This window comes from Kalmanozyma brasiliensis (assembly GCF_000497045.1).
Source record: "Kalmanozyma brasiliensis GHG001 unplaced genomic scaffold PSEUBRA_SCAF14, whole genome shotgun sequence".
Lineage (NCBI taxonomy): Eukaryota > Fungi > Basidiomycota > Ustilaginomycetes > Ustilaginales > Kalmanozyma > Kalmanozyma brasiliensis.
This window is the reverse complement of record NW_015961953.1, coordinates 21,932-43,748: the sequence shown is the minus strand read 5'-3', so window position 1 is coordinate 43,748 and position 21,817 is coordinate 21,932. Positions and strand designations below refer to the sequence as shown.

Below are 21,817 nucleotides of genomic sequence, written 5' to 3'. Positions count from 1 at the left end.
GAGATCTAGAGAAGGAAGGCGACACTGCTAACGAGCACGACGGCCAGTGAGGCGGCCGGAAGCACCAGGTGGGTCTGTTCCCACGCCAACCCGGGGGCGAGGGCAGCATTCACAGCGGCGCTGGTCGTGCTCGTCGGCGGCGGCAGACTCGTTGTGCTTGAAATACTCGACATACTCGTCATGCTCGTGCTCGAGATGCTCGACGTGCTACTCGCAAGACTGCTCGAGTTGCCCGAGCTCGAAGTGGAAGAGGTCGCAACCGAGCTCAGTGAAAAGGTGAGCAGCGTACCCAGCGTCACCGCCGCATCCGTCGTTCTGCTTGAGGAAGAAGTGGAAGAGGTGTTCGAGGAGAGTGTTCCGGTCGAGGTGAGAGAGATGCTGCTGGTCTGTGCCCATGCCGATAGGAGGAAGGAGAGGCAGAGGAGGGCCGTTGTGAGGGAGGAGAGCGGGGCGAGACGGACCATGATGCTGCTTCCGCTTGTGCGTGTTCGGGCGGTGGGTGATGCGGGCCGTCAATATGAGGACGTGCGATGGTGGGAGTGTTCGAGGTTGGCAGACAAACGATGCTGGGACGAGGAAAATAGATGCCAAGAGTCTATGAAAAAAAAGGTGCGCCGGCTAGTAAGCGCCGAGCTGGCGTCACGCTGCAGCATCCCCTTTAGCCGCCTTTCTTTTTCCTGCTTCTCGTACCATCTTCAGTCTAACACAATCCGAAAAAAGCAAAGTCGCGCGAGAAGCGAAAAAGGGACACACCCAGCCGAGCACGCCGTCGATCCTTTTGCGGCAAGATGGCCGGTCTTGCGCCCACAAACTGTGCACGCACATACACGCCGGTCAATGCGGTGCGTCGACTTTCTTCCTGCGCCCGCTCGAGCCTGCCTCATACCTCGCTTTCCACCGAACAACCACCCACATACAAACCACTTCGGGCGATCATCGGACGACGCTTCATTTCGCGCCTCGCTCTGCCACGTCAGACGAGTTCTGCTCACACACACAAACACCCGCAGAACTGGGCTTCCTTTCTTCCCTTCACGTCATACATTCGAGCTGGAGCAACGATGGACTCGGCCAAGATCTTCGCTTTGGGTCTAGCGGCCGGACTCACCATCCATGTGGTGCTGCGCAGCAAGGCTAGGCAGGCCAAGCAGGAGCTCGCTGCTGCAGACAAGGCGCAGCCGGGATCAATAGCGAAGAGCAAGAAGAAGAACAAGAAGAAGGCTGCCACTACCACTGCAGCGCCGACACCCGCGCCTGAACCGATCAAGGTCGAGGAGAAGCCCGCTGCTGTCGAGGCTCCGGCACCTGCATCGACCGCGTCGAAGAAGAACAAGAAGAAGTCTAAGGCGCCGTCGCAGCCCGCCCCGACCGCAGCAGCGAAAGAGGAAGATGCGGACACCTACGCAGAGGTAGCGGAAACGACTCCCGCGCTGAACAACGAGACGATTCGCTCGCGGGCCGACGCGGCGCAGACCGCCTTCACCGCCTCCCTCGGCGATATGCGCGATGCGGACGTCGACGCGCTCCCCGCTGGCTACAGCAGCGTTGCGCGCATCCCCGCGCCAGAGGTCGACGCGCCCAAACCCAAATTGTCCAAGAAAGAGCAGGATGACGGCTGGTCTTCGGTCGGCGGCACCTTCACCACATCCACTCCTGCCGCGAAGCCCAACGGTGCCAGTGCAAGCACCAACGGTACGAAGAGCATCGCATCCACCAACCCCTTCGCCGCCCTCCCTGACGACGCCACCACCTCGTCCGTTCGCCGGCTTCCGACTAAAGCTTCCAAGCCTTCGGCAAACGGCTGGACCATCGCCTCTTCCTCCCCCAAGCCCAAGCCAAATGGTCCCGTGGAGGCAGAGACGAAAAAACAGCGCTCCAACGCGAACAAGACCCAAGCGAAAAAAGCGGCCAAAGAAGAAGCCGACCGTCTGCAGGCCGAACGACTGGCCAACCACAGGAGACAGCAGGCCACCGAGGCGGCCAAAGCCAGGGAGGTGAGCAAGAGGCCCAGCCCGCAGAGTGTCCCCGGAGCGGGGAAGCAGACTAGTGCCAAGGCTAGTGTTGATCTGAACGGGAGGTTGGTTTGGGATTAGAGGGGAGAACGAGAATAAGGCCAGCGATATTGGGCTTGTTGGGGAGCCGGAGGAGCTGGCAGAGTTGGGAGAGCTTGGGGAGGCACTACGCACACTGCACCCAAAATGCAGTCTTGACTCGACTCAAGCCATCAATACCAGGCGTTGAATCATTGTTCTTTACAATTCTGCATGTAACGCTGTGTGAGCCTTGTCCTCCGTTTCTTGGTGTGTCGCTGTCTGAGCCACCTCCTCTGTCTCTTTGACGACGGTGCGACTGCACCGCACATGCAACTTGTGAATCGCAAACGCCTCTGTCCAGCCAATTTTCTTGACCAGCGCCAACGTCTCTGGCAAATGATCCATATCGACATGTCCTGTCCAGACCCTTTCTTTGATCAGCACCACATTCCCTCCCTTCTCGGCGGCCTCTTGAAGCTGGGCCACCACCCAACTGGGCGCATAGAGCCAGGTGTCATCGCACGCCCATCCGGCGGGGTAGAGCAAGCCTGCTGGGCTCGTGGAGCTATCGTAGTGTTCGACGCGAGGAAACATGCCGCGTCCTTTGCGTGGGATCAGATGGAGAGGCACGGAGAATGTGCGGTAGAGTAGATGATGTTCGTAGCGATCGAATAGCGCGTTTCCCGTCAAAGGGAGGCGAGAGAGGGAATGGTCGATGTGAAAGAGCGTCGGGAGGAGCGCCGCTTGGTGGAGGAAGGAGAAGAGGAGGAGTTGGAGGATGTGTTGCGCTACGTGGAGGATGAGGAGGATGCGGGTGAAGCGAGGACGGACGGTAAAGTAAGGGGACTGGAAGGCGAGCGCCATGAGGATGGTCGAGGGGAGAGCGAGGGGGAGGAGGAAGCGCGGTTCTTGATGCGGCGATAGTGAGAGGATGAGGAGGCTGAAGAGGATCGTGCATAGGCAGAGGGCGGTGGTGAGGCGGGAGACGTCGATGTATGCGAGGGCGGTCTCGGGTGGTGATGGTGTTGAGGCGGGCGCATCCGTTGAGGTCGATGGCATCGCGCTCTCATCCGCCTTCTCGGTCGTGTCGACGAGTTCGACGGCCCGAGCTGACGTTGATGCCGTGGACTTCTTTTCTGACTGGCTCGGCGCATCTGCAATCTCTATGACCTGTTCCACCTCTTCTTCCTCGATCAGGTCTTCCACCCCAATTGTGTGGTCCGGCGCCATCGTGTCGCGAATGGAATGCCACCCATGAATCGCAATCACGACGCAATTCGCAATGCCGACCATCATGGGCATGTTCACCACGACATGCAACCACCTCGGATGCAGACCGTGCTGCGCTACATTGTCCGTCTTCATGTTGTATAGCAGCGCATTGATCGGCGGGACCACCCACTTGGTTCCCCACATGCTCGCTAGCTCCGTGCCGGTTGCGTTGGCGAATCTCGTATAGAAGCTGGTCTCGGAACAAATGGTGTTGCCGAGCAGCCCGATTCCTGTCACGACACCAATTGCCAACGAAAGCAGCGCCGGTTTATGGAAGCCCTCTGTTGCGACCTGTTTGAAGCGATACACGAAGAACGCCGTGACGGGGAGGGCAAAGATGGCGAACGTGAAGCGAGTGAACAAGCCGTCCACAGCAAGGGTGGCGAACAGCACTCCCCAGTGCCATCCTCCGAGATTCGAATGTCGATACCATGTCCGATCCTGATAGAGTGCCAGGGTCTGCAGCAAGCACAGTGCGAGCAGCGTGAGTTCGTGCGAGTTGCTGAAGGGTCGCACCAGGAACGTTGTTGCCGCGGTCGAGATGCCAAAAAGGTAGTGTACTAGCCTTGCCGTCTGCGGCGGCAGCACGGCTGCCACTATCACATCGACCAGCACCGTCTCCAGCAGCATATTTGCTCGTTGAATCATGAATAGTGAGCGACCCGATAGAGGGCCAAGCCGCTTCACCAACGGGAGGAGGATGTCGAGGCTCCGATATTGCGAGCTTAGCGACGAGAACGAACGCAGTGCGTTGTTAGGCATCCACTCCCACGGCAGCCGCACATCTATCCCAATGTCCTTGAAGCCGAAGTAGGGCTCGCCAGATTGCATCCATTCGTCAGGATGAATGTAGCCGTAGCCGAAGAAGGCGCTGAAGCAGCGGAGCGACAGCAGAGAGAGGTAGATTTGGCCATGGCGCGTTCGCGGGTCGAACATGCTCCACCATCGCTGCGGGCCGGTCGCGTTTGTGGGCATCTTGTGCAGCGCGCCGGTCGATGTTCGGCCTTCAAGACCGCCTCCTAGAGGCTGACGTGGGTCATGATGGTGTCGGTGGAGGAAGTCCGTGCGAGAGAAGAAGAAGCGGAATTTTAAGGTTGTGTGCTGCGCTTTGCGGGCGGCGCGTGGGCGCAATTTACGCGTCGAGGCTCAGCTAACAAGACCGACACTTTTTGGAGACCCTGTCTTTCCTACTTCATTCTCGACTTCCTCCTCACTCGACCAAGCTTGTCGTCCTCGCTCAGCGCAACATTCCGACAAGGACTTTGGAGCAAGAGACCAGCTAACTCGCCTCGAGCCTCACTCACACTCCCACTGCAATCATGGACGAGGAAGATCCCGGTCTGCAGTTCTTCCCAGACGGCAACGTCGACCTCTACGGCACGCTCGGCGTAACCAAAGAAGCAACGCAGGAAGAGATCAAGAAGGCATACAAGAAGTAAGCATACCATCTCGACCTCACTCACACATTGTATTTTGCAGCTCACTGACATCGGCATCGACCTTCTCTTCTTTGTTCCACACTGCAGACTCGCTCTCAAGTTCCACCCAGACAAAGTCCTCTCGAATACCACCTCGGGCGGCGGCGAGGATGCCATTCAGCAATTTCAAAGGATCGGCTTTGCCTACGCCGTGCTCTCCGACGAAGTTCGCCGACGCAAATTCGACAACACAGGCTCGACGAAGGAGCTGATGATCGGCGAGGGTGATGGCGATTTCGACTGGAATGAATACTTCAAAGAGCTCTGGACGGGCGAGGTATCGCGGCAGACGCTCGACGAGTTCAAGAAGAAGTATCAGAACTCTGCCGAGGAGAAGGAGGACATCCTCGAAGCGTACAACGAGACCGAGGGAGACTTCGCTGGCATCTTCGAACATGTACCCTGCAGCGAGTTCCTCGCAGACGAAACCAGATTCATCAAAATCATCGACGAGGCGATCAAGGCAGGGGACATCAAGGCGACCGCCACCTGGAAGCGCACGAAGAAGGACGAAGCGGGGCGAAAGGCGTTGCGTCAAAAAGCGCAGGGCGAGGCGGCGGAAGCGGAGAAGCTGGCAAAGGAGCTGGGTGTCTGGGACGACCTCTTTGGCTCCGGCAAAGGCAAGGGCAAGCCTGCTCGCGGATCCAAGGCGACATCAGACGCCAATGGCGCCAAGAGCAGCAAAGGCGCCAAGTCGAAAGCCAAAGTAGATGATGGCGACGACGACCTCTCAGGACTGGCAGCTCTGATTCAGCGCAAGAACCAAAACCGCGTCTCGCAGTTTGACGACATGATCGCCAAACTCGAAGCCAAAGCAGGCGTCAAGGAGAAGCGGCCCAGCGACGAAGAGTTTGACCGCATTCAGGCCGAGATGATGGCGAGGAAGAATGGAGGCAAGGAGAACCGGGGTGGTGACAAGAAGCGCGCTTCTGCTGGGTCTTCTGCAGGGGCGGGATCGTCCAAGAAGAAGAGCAAGAAGTGAATCTATACAGCTGTATGGTCTGGTCCTTCTTCCTGTCATCCGGCAACACGTTCTCGCGCTGCTGCGATGTATTTGTAACGCCCAGCTTTCAGTGTCACAAGCTGTCTGGACATGGAAGCTTCGTCTGAAGCGACCCGAGGTTGAGCGACTTGAACATATGGCGAGGAGGCTGAGGGGATTTTCTCGAATGTTAGAGTTTCCACGGATACAGGTGAGCATTACAAAGCAAAAAAGGTCGGTCGCACGTGATGCCGCCCAGACTGATCTGGAAGAATCGGATTTTTTCGTGAGAGGGCTCAGATGCCTCTGGAATTGCAAAGTGCTTCTCGTCGTCGTTGCTGCCATCGTCATCGCTATCACACATTCACGACCATCTCACTTGCAATCGTCACCAGCGTTGCAGAGTGTCAACAGACGAGCTTCATCATGTTCGCGCCTGCACTAGGCCGCGCCACCTTCCAGGCGCTGGCGAGGGCAAGCGTAGCATCGACGAGCTCAGCGGTGGCCTTTGCACCTTCGTCATCTCGTGTCCCAGCAGCTGTGCAGGCCTCGCTGCGTCAGACTCGATCTTTGCACGCCGCATCCTCGGTCACACAAGTCGTCAGCAACCCGCTGCCAGCACTCCCTTCCTCATCAGGAGCACCTGCGAAGCGCACACGAAAAGAACGCAGAACCGAGATGAAGCAGCAGCGCAAAGACGCCAAGCGCCGCGTTGCTGAATCGTCCATGTCTGCTCGATTGGGTGTAGCCACCAACACGACATCGCCGTTCGTGCGCAAAGATCGACAGTTCAAGACGTACAAACCGATCACTCGCTCCATTCGGTGGTTGAGGCAGCCGCTCAACGAGCATCTTCACAGCGGTGGACCCGTCCGCGCATTGACGATCGCCAAGCGCAGCACGGCGGGCCGTAACCACCATGGACGTGTGACGGTGCGTGGTCGTGGAGGTGGACACAGGCGAAGGATTCGATTGGTCGACTTCTACCGTTGGGAATCCGGAGAGCAGGAGGTGGTACGCATCGAATACGATCCCGGTCGTAGTGCGCACATTGCTTTGGTGCAGCACAAGCTGACGGGTGCGCAGAGCTACATCCTCGCCCCTGACGGACTGAGGGCGGGTGACACGGTGCAGAGCTATCGACAGGGGATCAAGGGTGACGCGGCCAAGGCGGCCACTTCGACGAGCAATGTGGTAGACGAGATTGTCTCTTCGCCCGATGGCACTCCTCTCTCTACGGACCCTGCGGCACCTCAGACCGCAGCTGCACCAGGATCAGCAAGCAGCTCGTCGCTCGACCTGGGTATTTTCCGCACGCAAGCCATTCGACCGGGCAACTTCCTGCCTCTCCACCTTATTCCCATCGGTACAACGATCCACTCGATCACGATGCACCCGCTCGGACCGGCCAAGATGGTGCGTTCAGCGGGGACGTTCGGTCAGCTGGTGGCCTTCTCCGCACGCACCGGTGCAGGCGAATCGCACGCTCAAGTCCGTCTGCAATCCGGCGAGGTCCGTCTCATCCCCAGCACCTGCTGCGCCGCCATCGGTACCGTCAGCAATAAGGACCACCAGCATCGTCGCCTCGGCAAGGCGGGTCGAAGCCGATGGCTCGGCAGGAGGCCCAAGGTGAGAGGTGTGGCGATGAACGCTTGCGATCACCCGCACGGTGGTGGTCGAGGTAAGAGTAAGAGTAACATGCACCCGAGGAGCATTTATGGACACCTGACGAAGGGTGCCAGGACGAGAAAGCCGGGTACTAGGGGTGGAAACCAGATGGTGGTCAGAGAGAGGCCGAGGAGGAACGGAAAGCGATTGGGCAAGCCTTAGACGCCTACACGCAGACACGTTATGCATTCATTCAATCACACACTTCAATGAGCCACCATCGAGCGTCGAGGATCACGCTGAAATTTGATCAGACGTCGATAGCGAAGACGGTTCAGTGAGGCAGTAGTGACACGCTAGGGGGTATGAAGCCATTGGCTGATCGGTTGTATCGGGGCTATCGCAGGAGAATCTTCGCTTGTAGAAGCTGCGAGATGGCGGCAGGCGGGCAGGCCTCTGTCAGACATGGCAGCTGTACGTCTGATGTGCACTTCGAATCGCATTGCGTACCCGTGCGGTTACGGTGCGAATGAGAAGGGGCGTGTTGGTGCAGCAAACAGACGCAACATGACAGGATGGAGCTGCGGGCTAGCCGACGCATTTTGTCTATCCCACGCCACAAAGGGGTCGTCAGCGAGCCGGCAAAGGCCCGAAAGAAATCCTGGGCGGTGTCGGCGAGTGCTTCACACCTCTCGGTCCATCCTAAGCATCACATGTGGGCAGCAAAAACGGCGATCCGCGTCCGCACGTGTGAATCCCAGCAGCCGTCCAAAGGGTCTGGATCACGGCCAAGGACCTTCAACGTTGAAGTCGAGGTTGTCTGTCCCGCTTCGCCTCACGACCACATCCTGCGATGGGTAGTGCTTCGTCAAGTCGGAGACAGAGAATGAGAACATCGACCGGCCAAGTGAGATTCACTTTCATTTGGCTGCCAGCAACCCACCGGGAGCACCTGTTTGTCTCCGTGCCAGACAGACGTGCTCTATTTCTGGACGTGTTTTGACAGGCGGTCGGAGTTGCAATCAGCTGACCCAAAACATTGTCAAAGGGTTTTGCCCAACTGCCAACACTACGGACAATGGTGCTGGGCCGCCTACGACGGCCGCCGCAGCGAGGGCAGCGGGGTTGAGCGGGCCCGTACATACAGTTGCATGCACCAGCATGGGACGTCGGTCCAGCCGCGACTCGCAATCACGCTATCACACGCTCACAATGGGGTTGCCAGAAGCGCCCACTCTCGTCTGCGAGTGAAAGTTGCCTTGCAGACGCGAGCCTGTCGCAGAAAGTCTTTCCGTCTTCTGGGCAAAGGCGATCAAAGCGAGCTGCCGAGGCTGGCTGTACAGTATGTGCAGCCGGCACGTTTGCGGAAGGTCAGCGTCCATTGTTACCCCCAAAGTCACGCGAGGGCGCAACCATAGCTATCCGACCGACCCAATTGGTGTGACACGCGCACAGAAGCGAAGGCCTGCCATTGGGCTTGTGTTGGATGCTCACGACAGCAAGCCTGAGTTGACATGTCGCTCCCATCGTGTACTGCCTGCAAGCGAGGTTTTGAGTTGTTTGGCGAGTCGAGTGAGAATCTCTGGGCCAGCCAGCTCATCATCGATTCAACCAACACTGAAACCCTCGCCAGGAGAAAAAAACAAAAACACGCCCAACCGAGTCTTCCGATTTCTGCACGCTGTGACTTGCCGCCTCAAACTCCGCAGATGCACACACTTTCTTTTGCAGCTTGCATGCCACACACACGCACGCACACGCTTTCCACGCCTGCTGTTCCCCGCGAAAGCACAGTCAGTCACACTTGCATCGAAGCAGGCGGCTCTTCCGACAGCAGCAGCCGTGTTTCGGATAGAAAATAGAACAAGGCAAGCCTTCCTTGTTGAAGCACAGATCTGGCATGCTTCTGCGTCTGAGATTGTGACTTTGTTCTCTCAGCTGTCAAAGGAAAGAGGTCAGCTGCAACATGCGTGTGCTCAAGCTCGACCCTTCGACGTCGCTTCCAGTCTAATCTCTCACCGTTCAAAGGTCATACCCCCCACCCCCCACTTGCGTTAGGTTTACAGCTGCAGCCTCTCTTTGTTCCTTACTGGACCTCATCTTCCGGACAAGCTCAGGCCTCTTCCTCTGCACACGCACCTCTTCCCCGCCACTCCTACGTCTCGCTCTGACCCTTCCCACTGTCATCAAGCATTCGAACAGCGGCGCCAGCACATCTTCGTCACTTTGCGCGACGGCAGAGCTAAGCAGCTACACACCACCATTCCGACAGACTCGACATGACCACCACCTTGCATTGCTTCATCTAACATCCCAACATCGACCACCCTCATCCTTATCACACCCGACAACACAGCATACACATCGCCAACATGGTCGTCGCGCTACGAGAACAGCAGCCAAAGAAGTCCAAGCTCTCCCTCTTCCGTCTGGGCAAGCCGTCAACAAAGTCCACCGCCTCACCTCCCATCAGCCATACCGTTCATGATGCGTTTTCAAACGACTTCACCTCGGACGAACCATCTGCTCCGCGTCGACCCTCGCGGGATATCTCGTCTTCCACCTCTCGCATTGTGCGAAGCTCTCGTCAAGCTACTAGCGATACCATGCCGGATGTCGTTCCGGTCCACGTGCAGTATCCACAGTCCGCCGACCTCTCCCGCAACTATGACTGGGATATGACCTCGGAGGATCAACACGATAGCGCACGCCGATACCGACGCTCTCGAGCAGACTCGGTCCCTCGCAAGGTCCACCCCGTCAACACGATTCTCGCATTTCCTGAGCTCAGCGGTCCCCGCTCAGCACCACTTCCCCCACAAATCCGTATCGACACCTCCCACACAACTAAACATTCTCGACAGCGCTCGCACTTCAGCATCCCCGACGTCATCGTCACCGGCTGCGAGGAAGAGGGTCAGGAGGAGATCGTCGAGGTCCAAATCCCACCCAACAAGCGTCGCAGCTACATCCTCACCGAACCAGCTGAAGAGCGCGGACGAGACCATCGAATCACCAAGAAGAGCAGTGCTGGCGTTGTCCGCAGACCGACTCCCTTAATCTCGTTCAACTCGGACGAGATGCGAACCATGACTAGGAGCGGCTCGGACCCGAGCCTCAGCAGCAACTCGACCGTCTCGCCCACCGATGCGAGCCCGACCTCGTACGCCGGCTCAAGCCTTCCTAAGGGGTCGATGACCAAGAGAAGCCGCAAGCCGTCTTTCCCGAACATCTTCGGACGTAAGAGCCTCGACTCGGCGCGAAGTAGTGGAGCTGGGTCAGCGTACACACCAGAGCCATTGCCCGTCTCCCCCACCACGCCAACTTCGGCACCGATCTTTGGCAGCGATTCATACAGGCCAAGTCAACCGGATGGCCTGCTCTTCTCATCCCACGACCCGTCATCCTCTCGTTCCACCTTCACACAAGAGCGTAGCGGTCTACCATCCCCACCCGTCACACCCACGTCACCACCTCGCGTCCCGTCCAAAAAGGAACTCAAGGCCAAAGCCAAAGAAGAACTCGCGCTGATCAAAGATCTCGAGCGCGTCAACAAGCTCGTGCGGCTGCACGACCTCAAAGCGCGCAAGGCGCAGGAAAAGGCGCAGGCCAAAGAGCAGAAGCGAGCTGCAAAGCTGGCACTCGTCAACGAGCAGTACCGTCGACCTTCTTACGAGAACAAATCGTCTCCGGATACCGTCAGTGGAGGTTCGTCTCCGTCCACACCCGTGCTTCGCATCGCGAAACAGACCGTCTTTCAGGCATCGACCAAGGTGTCAGCGTCGAAGAGGACGAGCATTCGGAGCGCAGCAGAGGTGCGCGGTTTTGCCGGCGCTCGACGTGGATCGGAGCCTACACTGTCGAACGCTCCTGAGCCTTCGTGCAACATCACAGCGCCGATGAGCGTCGATCTACCCGCGAGCGAAAGATTCGCTTTCACCCAGCCTCGACCTGCACCGCATCCCCAGAGCTCGCCGACCTTTGCTGAAAAGAAACTTCCATCCTCGCCTCGCGAGTCGTCACCGCTTCCCTTGCACCCGTCTCCACTCGCGCCGGCGCCGACAAATCTCGCCGACGAGGCATCAGAAGCCGTAGGGCAGGACACGCTCGAAGGCGAGCTCAGCTTCAACGACGACGAGTCTCACGCATGGGATCGGATGAGCTGGTCCGACTTTTCGAGTTTCGCCTCCCCGTTGCCGAGCCTTGTACCGTCCAGCTCGAGCACGTTCGCCATTGCGGGTCGGCACGATGCCAGCCCGGACGAAGTTCAGTCGCGGCAGATCAAGCGGGCGAGCGTGCAGCGTGTGCTCGCCCTGTCCGATGCTGAGAGCGGCAAACGACACTCGGGTGCGGACAAACGTCGCTCTTCGCACTTCGACAGGCACTCGCTGATCAACAGCGAAACCGGAAGCAAGCGCTCGTCTACGACCACCAAGCGTCGCAGCTTCATTCGCTCCATTGCCGCGGATGAAGGATGGGTGGTCGACGAGGGTCAAGACGACAGCATGATCGCTCAGCCGGACCACTCGATTTCGCGCTGGGCGGATTGGATTGAAGAAGGCGAGGTGGATCGCATCCTGGCCGAACTGCGCGCTGCCCAGGCGGATTGCAGCCAACAGAACGGGTCGCAGCAAACTGCAGAGCGCGCCGAGAGCAAGCTTTCGAACCATGCATATCGGGATGCGAGGAGAACAGACTCGCTCGCTTCACCAACAGAGATGTCGGGCTCGTCGGTATCCTCGCACGACACGGCGGAGAGCAAGTCCACTGCGGCCACTTCGGAGGGCGATGAGGGCGGTGGAGCAGGTGGCTCGAAAGGCGTCTCTCGCCGTTTCTCGCCGTCGGTGGATGAGGCGGACAAGGAGAATTGCCAGCCCGGAGATGCGGGTGGCAAATCAGACTTCAGACTCTCTCTCGCCCTGGCACCGCTGCAACTGCAGTCGTTGGAGCTCTTCACTGGTGCCGAGGGAAGGTTGTGACAAGTGACAATGGACATTTCATATGCGCAACATAGCTGTACTTGTAGTATTATACCCCTCCAAACACACACTCTTTACACCCCGTGGCTGTCATTAGAAGAGCTTGAGATCCTTCTGAACACACCAGCACACGCGTTTCTGTGGATAAGCAGAACTGCTGCGCCACGAGACGTCGTCGGAGGGAGAACGCGGTGCGGAAGCCTCAATGTGCGCCCCTTTCACCCCACACAGGCTTCACAGGCACACGTTCGGAAGACACACACTCGTCATACAAACCACGGTCCATCTCTCGCGCGACAGTTGGAAACGGTATCGATTGCCACTTTCTGCATCGCACTCACACCTGTCCACGACGCAACCCCTCCAATCGGCCTCTCAACCCCTGCGCGCTGGCATCGATCCACTTGAGACTGCCCAAATGCGCGTTAAGAATGGCGACAATCTGTCCGATGGATCCGTCTCTTTCCTGCCACGCCTCTCCGTCGCCCTTTTCGCCGTTGCCACCGGTGGTAGAGGGGGAGTTTGTCGCGTTCAACTCTCCGATCATGGCCCCCAAGTTCTTGGCAATATCGTCGAGTTGGCCGTTGACCGTTTCGGCCAGGGCGTACGAGCGTTCGCGCTCCACGTCGGCACTGGTCAGATTGAGATTTGCCGTGACGTTGGGGAGCAACGTGTCAATCTGGGACTCGTACTCCCCCACAAGGTAGGCTAGATCGTTCTGCGAGGACTCGAGGTAGTCCAGCGTCCGTTCGATCCCCGCCTGCTTCTCCTCCGCTGCAGCAAGGGAGGTGAGGAGGGAGGAAATCTCGTCCCCAGCTTTGAGGAGGACCTTGTCCCACGCTGCTACCTCGGCTGCTTGACGGGTGAACTCCGTAACGGATGTGGTGAGGGAGGTAGACCAGCGAGAGAGGATTTCCTCCATAGACTTGCCGCGGAGAAGGGAGGGGGTGGGGATTGCACCCGCTGCAGCGGGCGCGCTGGGCGCCCCGGGAGCAGTGGTGGCGCTGGTGGCGGTGTCGGCGGATTTTGAGGTGGTGGTGGAGGGAGCGGCGCCGAAGGAGAAGGCTCCCGCGGGTTTAGGCGCGTCGGTGGAGGCGGTGGGCGCGGCAGTGGTGGTAGGAGCAGCAGTGGTGGCAGGCTTGCCGAAGGAGAAGCCTCCCGCGGCCGGAGCAGGGGCAGCAGCGGCCGGCGCAGAGGTGGCACCACTCGTCGTCGCCGTACTCGCTGGTGCAGCCGCAGGCTTGCCGAATGAAAACCCGCCGGCAGCAGGCGCAGCAGCAGCAGCAGCGGGCTTGCTCGCCTCACCTCCCGAGGCTGGAGTTGTCGTGCTGGCAGTGGAGGTGTTGCCGAACGAGAAGCCGCCTGCTGGTTTGGCAGCGGGAGCGGCGGGGGTAGAGCTGGATGCAGAGTTGCCGAAGGAGAAGCCTCCTGAAGCGGGGGCGGCGGCGGGTGCAGCGGGTGTAGCCGTTGAGGTCGAAGCAGGTGTAGATGATCCACCGAACGAGAAGCCACCGCCCGAGGCAGCTGGCGCAGCCGGAGCAGCAGTGGAAGTCGAAGCAGGTGTGCTCGAGCCGCCGAACGAGAACCCTCCCGCAGCAGGGGCAGCAGCCGGTGCAGCGGGTGCAGCAGTCGATGTCGAAGCCGGCGTAGACGATCCACCAAACGAGAATCCGCCAGTCGCAGGCTTAGATGCTCCACCAAAGAGGGATCCACCCGCAGCCGGCGCGGCTGTTGATCCCGCAGCTGGAGTGGCCGAATCACTCCCACCGCCGAGCTTGAACGATCCGAACCCGCTCAATCCACCCCCACTTGCTGGCGTCGACGTCGTGCCAGCAGCAGGAGTTGAACCGCCGCCAAAGGAGAAGCCTCCCGATGCAGGCTTAGGTGCCGCGCTGCCGCCAAAGGAGAATCCACCTGATGCAGGAGCCGGAGCTGAACCAGAGTCGGCCGGTTTGCTCGCGCCGAAGCTGAAGCCACCAGTCGAAGCAGGTGCGGCGGGAGCAGGTGTGGAGGAGGACGCTGCACCGCCGAATGAGAAACCTCCCGAAGCAGGAGCGGCAGGTTTGGCAGCTGCAGCTCCGCCGAAGGAGAAGCCACCAGATGGTGTGGATGAAGCGGTGCTGGAGCCAAAGAGTCCTCCGCTGGCGGGGGCTGGAGTCGAGGAGGTTGCACCAGGAGCGGATGCTGCAGGTGCGCCAAAGAGTGAGCCGCCCGTGTTGGATGCGCCTGTAGATGTCAAAGGAGGCGAGCAGCTGTCAGTATACTGGTCAGAGCGAGGTTTACTGTGGATAGGTGTCGTTGACTCACCCCCAAACGAGAAAGGCTTGTTGGCAGCGCCGCCAGCGCCAGCCGCGTTGTTAGTGTTGTTGTTGGCTCCTCCGCCAAAGGAGAATCCTCCACCGCCGAACGACATGTTGGTAGATATCGCGATCTTTCGCTTGCTTCCAATGGCAGTGTCTAGTGTAGATGAGTCTTTTGCGCAGTGAGACAGGTGGTGATGAGCAACGAAGGTGTTGTACTTTTTTGGCGACGCGAAGGATGTTGTCCGCACGTCCTCTTCCCTTGGAGCGAGCGTGAATCAGGATTACGTGATCCAAATTTCACTTGCGGTTCTTCCTGGAAATTTTTGGCTTGCAAAGGGTCCACTTCTTCCCACACCTCTTTGCTATATCGCATCGATCTCATCGACGAGATCCACCACCACACCCTAAAGCCCCACAACATGCCTCCAAAGAGCGCATCGCTAGCCTCGCTGCTAGGCACACTGACAAGCGCGGCACCTGTCGACTTCGACCCGGAAGCACTCGAGGCTGATCAGGCCGGACCCTCCACTTTCACCAACGGCAGTGATGCTTCCGACAGCCAGGACGATGATGAAGACGAGGAAGAGGAGGATGACGATGAGGAGGGAGAGGAGGACCGCATGAACCCAAGGGCGCACTATGCTGATGTGGGGCCAAGTGACATGCGCAAGAAGGCGGCACTGAGCGAGAGCGACAGAATCAGCGATCCCAGGTATCAGGGCGTCAAGAGCAGTCGTGTTGAGCTCTACGGCGACGGCGACGAGGATGAGGAGGATGGTGACGAAGAGGACGACGACGAAGATCAAGACGTTGCATCAGGGCTCGAAGACGAAGGCGACGCCTCGGAAGATGAGGAAGAGGACTCGGACAATGACGATGACGAGGACGACGCCAGCATCCCAGCAAAAGCGACAAAGCAGCTCCGTTTCGCAGACGACAACGACGACGACGAGGCCTCCTCGCAATCAACATTCTCTGAGACCGACGAATCCTCGTCACACGCTCCAGCATCCGCATCCATCGCCGCGCAAATCACCCAATCCGCAACGCAAGCCAAGCAGCTCAAAGCGCGTCGTCTCGAAGACGCCGAAAAGGGGCGAGCCGTTCGCAAGCAGATCAAGACGTACGAGCGCACGCTCGAGACGCGCATCAAGGCGCAATCCGTCCTGCGCGATGTCAACCGTCTTCCCGACCCCTCTCCCTATTCCGAAACTCTCCGCACATCGACCGGGGCGATGGAGGGGGCGATAGGATTGGTAGAGCAACTGCTGGAGCTATCGGAGACGCTCTTTTCTCTCCGCACACGGCTGGCCACACTTTCCTCCGAGGACGATGCTGTCACTGCGCCGGCATCGCGGAAGAGGAAGCGCGACTTTGACGTGCCCGCGCCCGACTCTCCTTCGGAAGCCGAGCAGACGTGGAGCGAGGTCGAGTCGCACGAGCAGATCGACGCGACCCTCTCCGACATTGTCTCGTTCAGCGAGGCGGTCGAGGGCCAACGTTGTAGCGTGTTGGATAAATGGAGTCTCAAAGTTGCCACAGCCGCCACGAGTTCGGGAAACAAGTTCGCGCCGACGTTGCGGGCGGTGAACCAGACGCCGTCCGCTCAGATCCAGTCCGCGCTCGCAGGAGATGGACTGGCCCGGCTCGTCTCCCGCACACGCGTGCTTCGCGACGACACGCCCAAACTCACCACCTCGAAGAACGGAGACGAGGACGCAGAGGTGTTCGACGACAGCGATTTCTACAGCACCCTGCTGAAGGATCTCATCGAACGCAGGTCCTCTTCGGCCGCACCCGCTACCGCCGCCATGCTGCTCACCGGTCTCCAGGGAGGGAAGAAGAAGAAGCAGAATGTCGACACAAAGGCGAGCAAGGGCAGGAAGTTGAGGTACGAGGTGAACGAGAAGTTGGTCAACTTCATGCCGCCGATCGGAGACAGGTTGCGGTGGGGAGAGGAGCAGATCGATCGGCTGTTTAGGCAGCTAGCGAGCTCGACGGGTCTTGTCGAGGATAGGGAGGAGAGTGGAGAGGAGGAAGAGGAGGTGGAGGAGGCGGGGCTCGATGGGTTGCGCGTGTTCGGTTGATCGATGCAATGAGACTTCCAACTCAGACGGCAATGCAGATAACTCTCACAACGAAAGCACATTCCAGACTGGTGTGTCCATCGCTGAGACTCGTATGTGAATGGATAATCGGATTAGATCGTAGCAAGACAGAAAAGCAAAGCAAAGGTATAGTGCGGGCAAAAGAGAAGTCGAAGAGTAAAAAGTCCTGAGCGCAAACCTAGGCGCCGATCGACTTGACCGCCTTGGCCGTGCCGATCGTCGTCGAGTTGACCTTGGTCGCGAAGCGCAACGAGCACAGGCTCTCGTTGAGATGCGCGGCCATGGGGCTGAGCGCGAGCAGCATGAGCGTCTTGGAGTTGCCGCCCAAACTGTTCTTGAGCAGCCACGTCAGCGTCGAGTTTCTGTAAGGCACGTGGTTGGTGCCCGTCTTGTTCTGGCCCAGGGCCGAGATGACATCTGCGAGCGAAGAGAGCGATTTGTTGATGCTCTGCGCTTCTTTGAGTCGAATGGGATCCTTGTCGCTGCCGCTGTTGGCGAGACGCTCCGAACCGGCGAGATCGACGAGCGAGAGCACCGCATCGCACGCCTCCATGGTCGTCGCGTTCTGTCCGCGGACGCGCAGCATGAAGACCGAATGCGAACGCGAAGAGCGCTCGTTCATCAGTGTAGCCGCTACCTGTCGTCGTCGTTTCGCTTTCTCGAGCAAAGCAAATACTTGGGCAGGCGAGTCGAGCGGGACAACGACAGTGTCCGAGACCGTGGTGCGACCCTTGTCGTGCTTGATCTCGTGCTTGGCTTTGTCCACCTCGGTCTTGCCCAGCAGGTCGTTGATGGTGTCCAAGTAGATCTCGAGCATGCTGCCTTCAAAGTTGTACTTCCATCCTTTGTCCTTAAGCGATTCCGCAGTTGACCACAGCATCTGCACTGCACGCGGGATGAGACCTGCACCAGCATCGGTAGCTGGATCGCTACCAAAGTTGGTGATCGAGTCCGGGGCGCCTTCAAGCGTGTGCGTCTTACCGGAACCCGTCTGACCGTACGCAAAGATGGACGTGTTGTATCCGTCGAGCACGGATTGCGTGAGGTGTGCGATCTCCTCGAACACGTCGGCTTGCGACGCGGTGGGCTGGAAGACACGGTCGAACGTGAACAGGTGGTTTCGCATCGTGACGGTTCCTGTTGCGGACTCTCCTGCGGCAAGGAGTTCGATCTGTGCCGCTTCGCGCTCGTTTGGGAAGCGGATCGTAGCCAACGCCTCGGTCCCGTTAGCAGCATCATTGTTCGACGGCGGGCGGACACGACAGAAGACACGAATGTTTCCACGCAGCTCCTGCACCTCGTTATGCAGTTTGCGGCGCAGCGACTCTGCTTCGCGCAGCTCGTTCTCCAGATGCAGATTCGCCTCCTTCGTCTGAGCCACGTTCTCATCCATGCTCGCGAGCTTGGCCCGGAGGGACTGAATCTCGTCTTGCAGCAGCTGGACTTGCGAGCGTAGCGCCGTGTTGGTGCTCTCCATGGTCAGGTGACTCGTGCTCTGCTGGTTCAACGTCGCCTTGAGCGCCACTACCGTCTCGCGCTCCTGTTCGAGCTCAGACTCGAGTAGCCGCTTTTCGCGATTGAACTTAGCGGTGAGCTGCAGCAGCTCGTCGTCGGCGATGGTGCGTCGTCGCTTGATCTCATCCTGCTTGGACTGTGCGATTTTGCGCTGCTCGATGAGGTCCTCTTCGAGCTGGCGCACTTTGTCTTCTTGGGCCAGACGATCGGTGCGCTCCTTGGACCACTTTTCCTCGGTCTTTTGGCGCTCTAACTCGAACAGCTCGGCCATGGACGCGAGTCTTGATTCCATAGCATCCATGCGCGATGGATCGACGTCGCCCGAGTTGGCACTGCCGTTGCTAGTCCGAGCAGTGGCAGCGGCGGCAGCGTTGGCGGCGTTGGTTCCGGGACGAAGACGAGTGACGCTTGTGACGCCTCTCCTGACCGCAGCAGTGGGAGCGACTTTGGATGCTGCGCTGACCGAGCGCGTTGTGGCAGCCGCCCCGGGTCGGTTGGTAGTGTTGGTCATGGGAGCGCGAGGCAATGTGAGCCCGATCGAGGCGGCGGTGGTCGTCGTGGTTGCAGTGCGACGGGAAGGGACGAATCGACCAGCATCTGCTGCGCTGACGGATCGTGTAGCTGGCATGGTGCGACCTGTAGCGGGTGTGCGAGGCAGCTTGCTCGGGCCAGCTCCACCAGGCATAGTGGCAGTAGTGCGCTGGCGCTTGACCGTCTGCGGTACAGGTATGCTGGACATGGCGTGAGTTCGGCGTTAGATCGATGTGGTGGATGGAGTGGTCGATCGAAGATGGAAGTCACGACGACCTCGACGACGAGTGTTGGTTGCGGCTCATGCACAGTCTCTGCAGTCAAGGATGATGAAGCGTAGAATCGCCCAAACAGGCAAAACACAGGAAACCAACACCAACACGGATCACGTTGAAATTCCCCCGCTTCAAATTCACTACACCGCCAAATAGGGTTCGCGCCTCAATTTCAGTCGGTCACGTGCCGTCCTCGCCCTGTAATGCTTTGCCGCTCCTCTGCCTTTCGAAGCAGTCTGTCTCGCCCTCACAAGAAGCACATATGCTCTTCCTTCATGTCGAAGGAGATCCCCGCTCATCATGCTTGAAATGCAAGGCCAGTTTTATTCGCTCTAGTCACTAACAGATCTTCAGCCATGGCTGCCGTTTCCGCAAGAGCCACTGAGCGCGACACGCTGCGTGCTGTGCCCACGAGACGACACCCTTCGCACCTTGAGAATCACCTTCAAGGTATATCGGGCCTTCACTATCCAGCCCTTGCATCGTACTGACAAGCCGACAGAACCCCAGCTGCGAAGGTGCCAACCGTCTAGAGGCTCTCCATCTGTGCCACCACCTCGTCGAGCTCCGCTTTCGAAGTGCGGTATCGCTCCTCGGCCTCTTCGTACTTCTTCTCCCACTGTGCCACCTCGCGCTCGAGGGTCGCCACTTGTCGTTCAAAGTGTTCGGCCTTGACATCGACCTGTCGAAGCCTGTTTGTGTCAAATAGCGAAATGTCATGTCAGTATATCGCGCCAAGTGGGGGATGTCCCTTCCGTTCTGTGGCGCTACTCACTTGTCTGTGGTCTCGCGGAGGTTCTTCTCGGCGGCGTCGAGCTCGCTCTCGAGCACGTCGACCTTGCGCTGCAGCGATTCCGAGTTGGTAGCGTTGGATTCGTGCTCTTCGCGCGCCGTTTTGTGCTCGTGCACCTTGCCCTCGAGCTTGTCCAGGTCCGCCTCGGCTACGCTCAGCTTGTGCTGCAGCGACGCAATCTCCTGGTCCTTGGTGAGCAACTCCTGCTCCATCTGCTTGTTCTTGGCTGCCAGCTCATCGGCACGCTCGCTCGCCGCGTCGGCCTCTACACGGAGCGAGTTGAGTTTCTGTCGTTGCGCCAAGAGGAAGCACGAGAGAGTGAGTCTGGTTGGTCTCGTCGCGGCTGCGGGTTGGCGGCGTTCATGTCGATGCTTACCTCCTTGATGCGGTCCTGTTGTGACATCGTCAAGTGAGAGCAGAGCAGCGAGCACACGCGGTTGTCGCAGATTCACATCAAGACGATTGCGGCGGGTAGAACGGCCGGCGCAGGAGTGCGAGATCGAGACAAATGTTGCGATGCAAGAAGAGTGTGAGAAAGCAGAAAAGGTCAGCATAGCCCCACAATGCCGATCCGGCGCCAACATCGAGAGGATCGTCGTCAAACTCGGACTCGCTATGCGGCAAGTACAGACAGATGCGAGGTCGGAAGATACAATCTGATCAAGCCATGAGGCTCGATGTTTGACTGCCACCGGCTCTACGCTCAAGCGCTGCACTGCTGCACAGCCTCTGCGCCTGTCTGATAGCGTGTTTCCAGCTCGTCGTCGAGCCCCCGAGCTTGGATGTCGCAGCGATCCTGTCGAGATGGCTGGCTCGACAAGAGCGAAGGTGTGGCCTAGTGAAGAAGTTGCGATCCACTCACCATTGTGTATGAGTTTGTGAGATGGTGATCGTAAAGCAAGGCGCGTGAATCGATGTGCGGGTTGACTTGAATATACCGAGCTTGAAGAAAGGGGTCGGTCGAGATGATCGTTGAGGAGGATAGATAGGGGTGGGAGAGTAACAAGTCTCGACTCAGCGATATCAAAAGCAGAGTTCGAGAATTTGGCAGCTGCGCCGAAGCGCACTGCTTCCACAGCACAGCGCAGCACAGCACGGCAGTTGACAGCACACTCTCGCCCAAGACGGAGCAGAGCAACACACACCGTTCTCACGCAGAGCAACACGCCCGTGCGCTCGGCGAGGCAGTGTGCTTGTGTGTGTGTGATTTTGTGAGAAATTTCAAGGCGGAAAGAGGGGGTCGCGCTCGTTATCGCGCTCAGGGGCCGCCAAATTATTTCCAGAGAGAGCTGAAGGCTGCGCGTGTCGGTCTCGCTTGCTCTTCCGCGTGTTGTTCCCAGAGTCCAACACGAAGCTCGAGAGAGCCTCTTTCTGAGACGGCGCTGAGTCTAAATTTGAGCCCCTTTCTCGACGTTTCTTGAGCGCTCGCAGCGCAGCACACTTACTGTAAGCCTGACTCAGCGCGTCGCCATACTTGAGCCAACAAGATCGTGACGCCAGTCGACTGGTGGTGGCAACGGCCGTCACTTGTTGTTTCTCAAGCAAGGCCCTCTCCCACTACGATGATCTTCATGCCGAGGAAGACAATTCTCCTTGTGCGACAACACAAAGGCCAGTTTCGCTCTGCGGTCTGCGTTCTTCATTGCTTCCCAAACGTGAGGCTCTGAAGAAGTCAGCTGTTGGGGAGCTCGGCGGCTGTCACTTTGATGGTAGCTGGCAAGCTCCTCATATCAGACCGTGCTGTCATTGTCCAGCGAGACAAGCTGCGTTGATCCTTGCACTCCGTCAGTTGTTACCTTTCATTCACCAAGGATGTTGGCCTGCGAGCCTTGCCTGTGCCCACGCGACGACCATATCGAGACAGTTACAACTAGCCCTGACAGTCTCGATTCTCATGACTGCTCCTGTATGTGTTTCGCTCGATCCCCACCTTGACACTG

General features: G+C 58.7%; 10 protein-coding genes across 10 annotated transcripts; 5 read left to right on the top strand and 5 right to left on the bottom strand.

The window, feature by feature from the left end:
- Positions 1 to 5: 5 nt before the first annotated feature.
- Positions 6 to 464, bottom strand: PSEUBRA_001459 (uncharacterized protein; the record flags this gene model as incomplete). The annotated part of the gene is made up of 1 exon (XM_059464646.1): positions 6 to 464. The coding sequence occupies one exon, from the start codon at positions 462 to 464 to the stop codon at positions 6 to 8; it is 459 nt and encodes a 152-aa protein (XP_059321158.1).
- A 597-nt stretch (positions 465 to 1,061) lies between these two features.
- PSEUBRA_001458 (uncharacterized protein) lies at positions 1,062 to 2,093 on the top strand (the record flags this gene model as incomplete). The annotated part of the gene is made up of 1 exon (XM_016434700.1): positions 1,062 to 2,093. The coding sequence occupies one exon, from the start codon at positions 1,062 to 1,064 to the stop codon at positions 2,091 to 2,093; it is 1,032 nt and encodes a 343-aa protein (XP_016293751.1).
- Positions 2,094 to 2,252: 159 nt separating this feature from the next.
- Positions 2,253 to 4,280, bottom strand: PSEUBRA_001457 (GPI mannosyltransferase; the record flags this gene model as incomplete). The annotated part of the gene is made up of 1 exon (XM_016434687.1): positions 2,253 to 4,280. One exon carries the CDS (start codon positions 4,278 to 4,280, stop codon positions 2,253 to 2,255), a length of 2,028 nt encoding a protein of 675 aa, XP_016293750.1.
- Positions 4,281 to 4,624: 344 nt separating this feature from the next.
- PSEUBRA_001456 (DnaJ) lies at positions 4,625 to 5,765 on the top strand (the record flags this gene model as incomplete). Its single annotated transcript, XM_016434712.1, has 2 exons — positions 4,625 to 4,740; positions 4,832 to 5,765. The coding sequence occupies 2 exons, from the start codon at positions 4,625 to 4,627 to the stop codon at positions 5,763 to 5,765; spliced, it is 1,050 nt and encodes a 349-aa protein (XP_016293749.1).
- A 426-nt stretch (positions 5,766 to 6,191) lies between these two features.
- Positions 6,192 to 7,595, top strand: PSEUBRA_001455 (Ribosomal protein L2, C-terminal; the record flags this gene model as incomplete). The annotated part of the gene is made up of 1 exon (XM_016434709.2): positions 6,192 to 7,595. One exon carries the CDS (start codon positions 6,192 to 6,194, stop codon positions 7,593 to 7,595), a length of 1,404 nt encoding a protein of 467 aa, XP_016293748.2.
- A 2,150-nt stretch (positions 7,596 to 9,745) lies between these two features.
- Positions 9,746 to 12,352, top strand: PSEUBRA_001454 (uncharacterized protein; the record flags this gene model as incomplete). The annotated part of the gene is made up of 1 exon (XM_016434703.1): positions 9,746 to 12,352. The coding sequence occupies one exon, from the start codon at positions 9,746 to 9,748 to the stop codon at positions 12,350 to 12,352; it is 2,607 nt and encodes an 868-aa protein (XP_016293747.1).
- A 337-nt stretch (positions 12,353 to 12,689) lies between these two features.
- On the bottom strand, positions 12,690 to 14,765 carry PSEUBRA_001453 (Nucleoporin, NSP1-like, C-terminal; the record flags this gene model as incomplete). Its single annotated transcript, XM_016434691.1, has 2 exons — positions 12,690 to 14,578; positions 14,660 to 14,765. 2 exons carry the CDS (start codon positions 14,763 to 14,765, stop codon positions 12,690 to 12,692), a joined length of 1,995 nt encoding a protein of 664 aa, XP_016293746.1.
- Positions 14,766 to 15,074: 309 nt separating this feature from the next.
- On the top strand, positions 15,075 to 16,742 carry PSEUBRA_001452 (Apoptosis-antagonizing transcription factor, C-terminal; the record flags this gene model as incomplete). The annotated part of the gene is made up of 1 exon (XM_016434699.1): positions 15,075 to 16,742. The coding sequence occupies one exon, from the start codon at positions 15,075 to 15,077 to the stop codon at positions 16,740 to 16,742; it is 1,668 nt and encodes a 555-aa protein (XP_016293745.1).
- Positions 16,743 to 16,941: 199 nt separating this feature from the next.
- On the bottom strand, positions 16,942 to 19,017 carry PSEUBRA_001451 (Kinesin, motor domain protein; the record flags this gene model as incomplete). Its single annotated transcript, XM_016434693.1, has 1 exon — positions 16,942 to 19,017. One exon carries the CDS (start codon positions 19,015 to 19,017, stop codon positions 16,942 to 16,944), a length of 2,076 nt encoding a protein of 691 aa, XP_016293744.1.
- Positions 19,018 to 19,613: 596 nt separating this feature from the next.
- On the bottom strand, positions 19,614 to 20,742 carry PSEUBRA_001450 (Tropomyosin; the record flags this gene model as incomplete). The annotated part of the gene is made up of 4 exons (XM_059464621.1): positions 19,614 to 19,776; positions 19,860 to 20,164; positions 20,254 to 20,268; positions 20,740 to 20,742. 4 exons carry the CDS (start codon positions 20,740 to 20,742, stop codon positions 19,614 to 19,616), a joined length of 486 nt encoding a protein of 161 aa, XP_059320824.1.
- Positions 20,743 to 21,817: the final 1,075 nt, after the last annotated feature.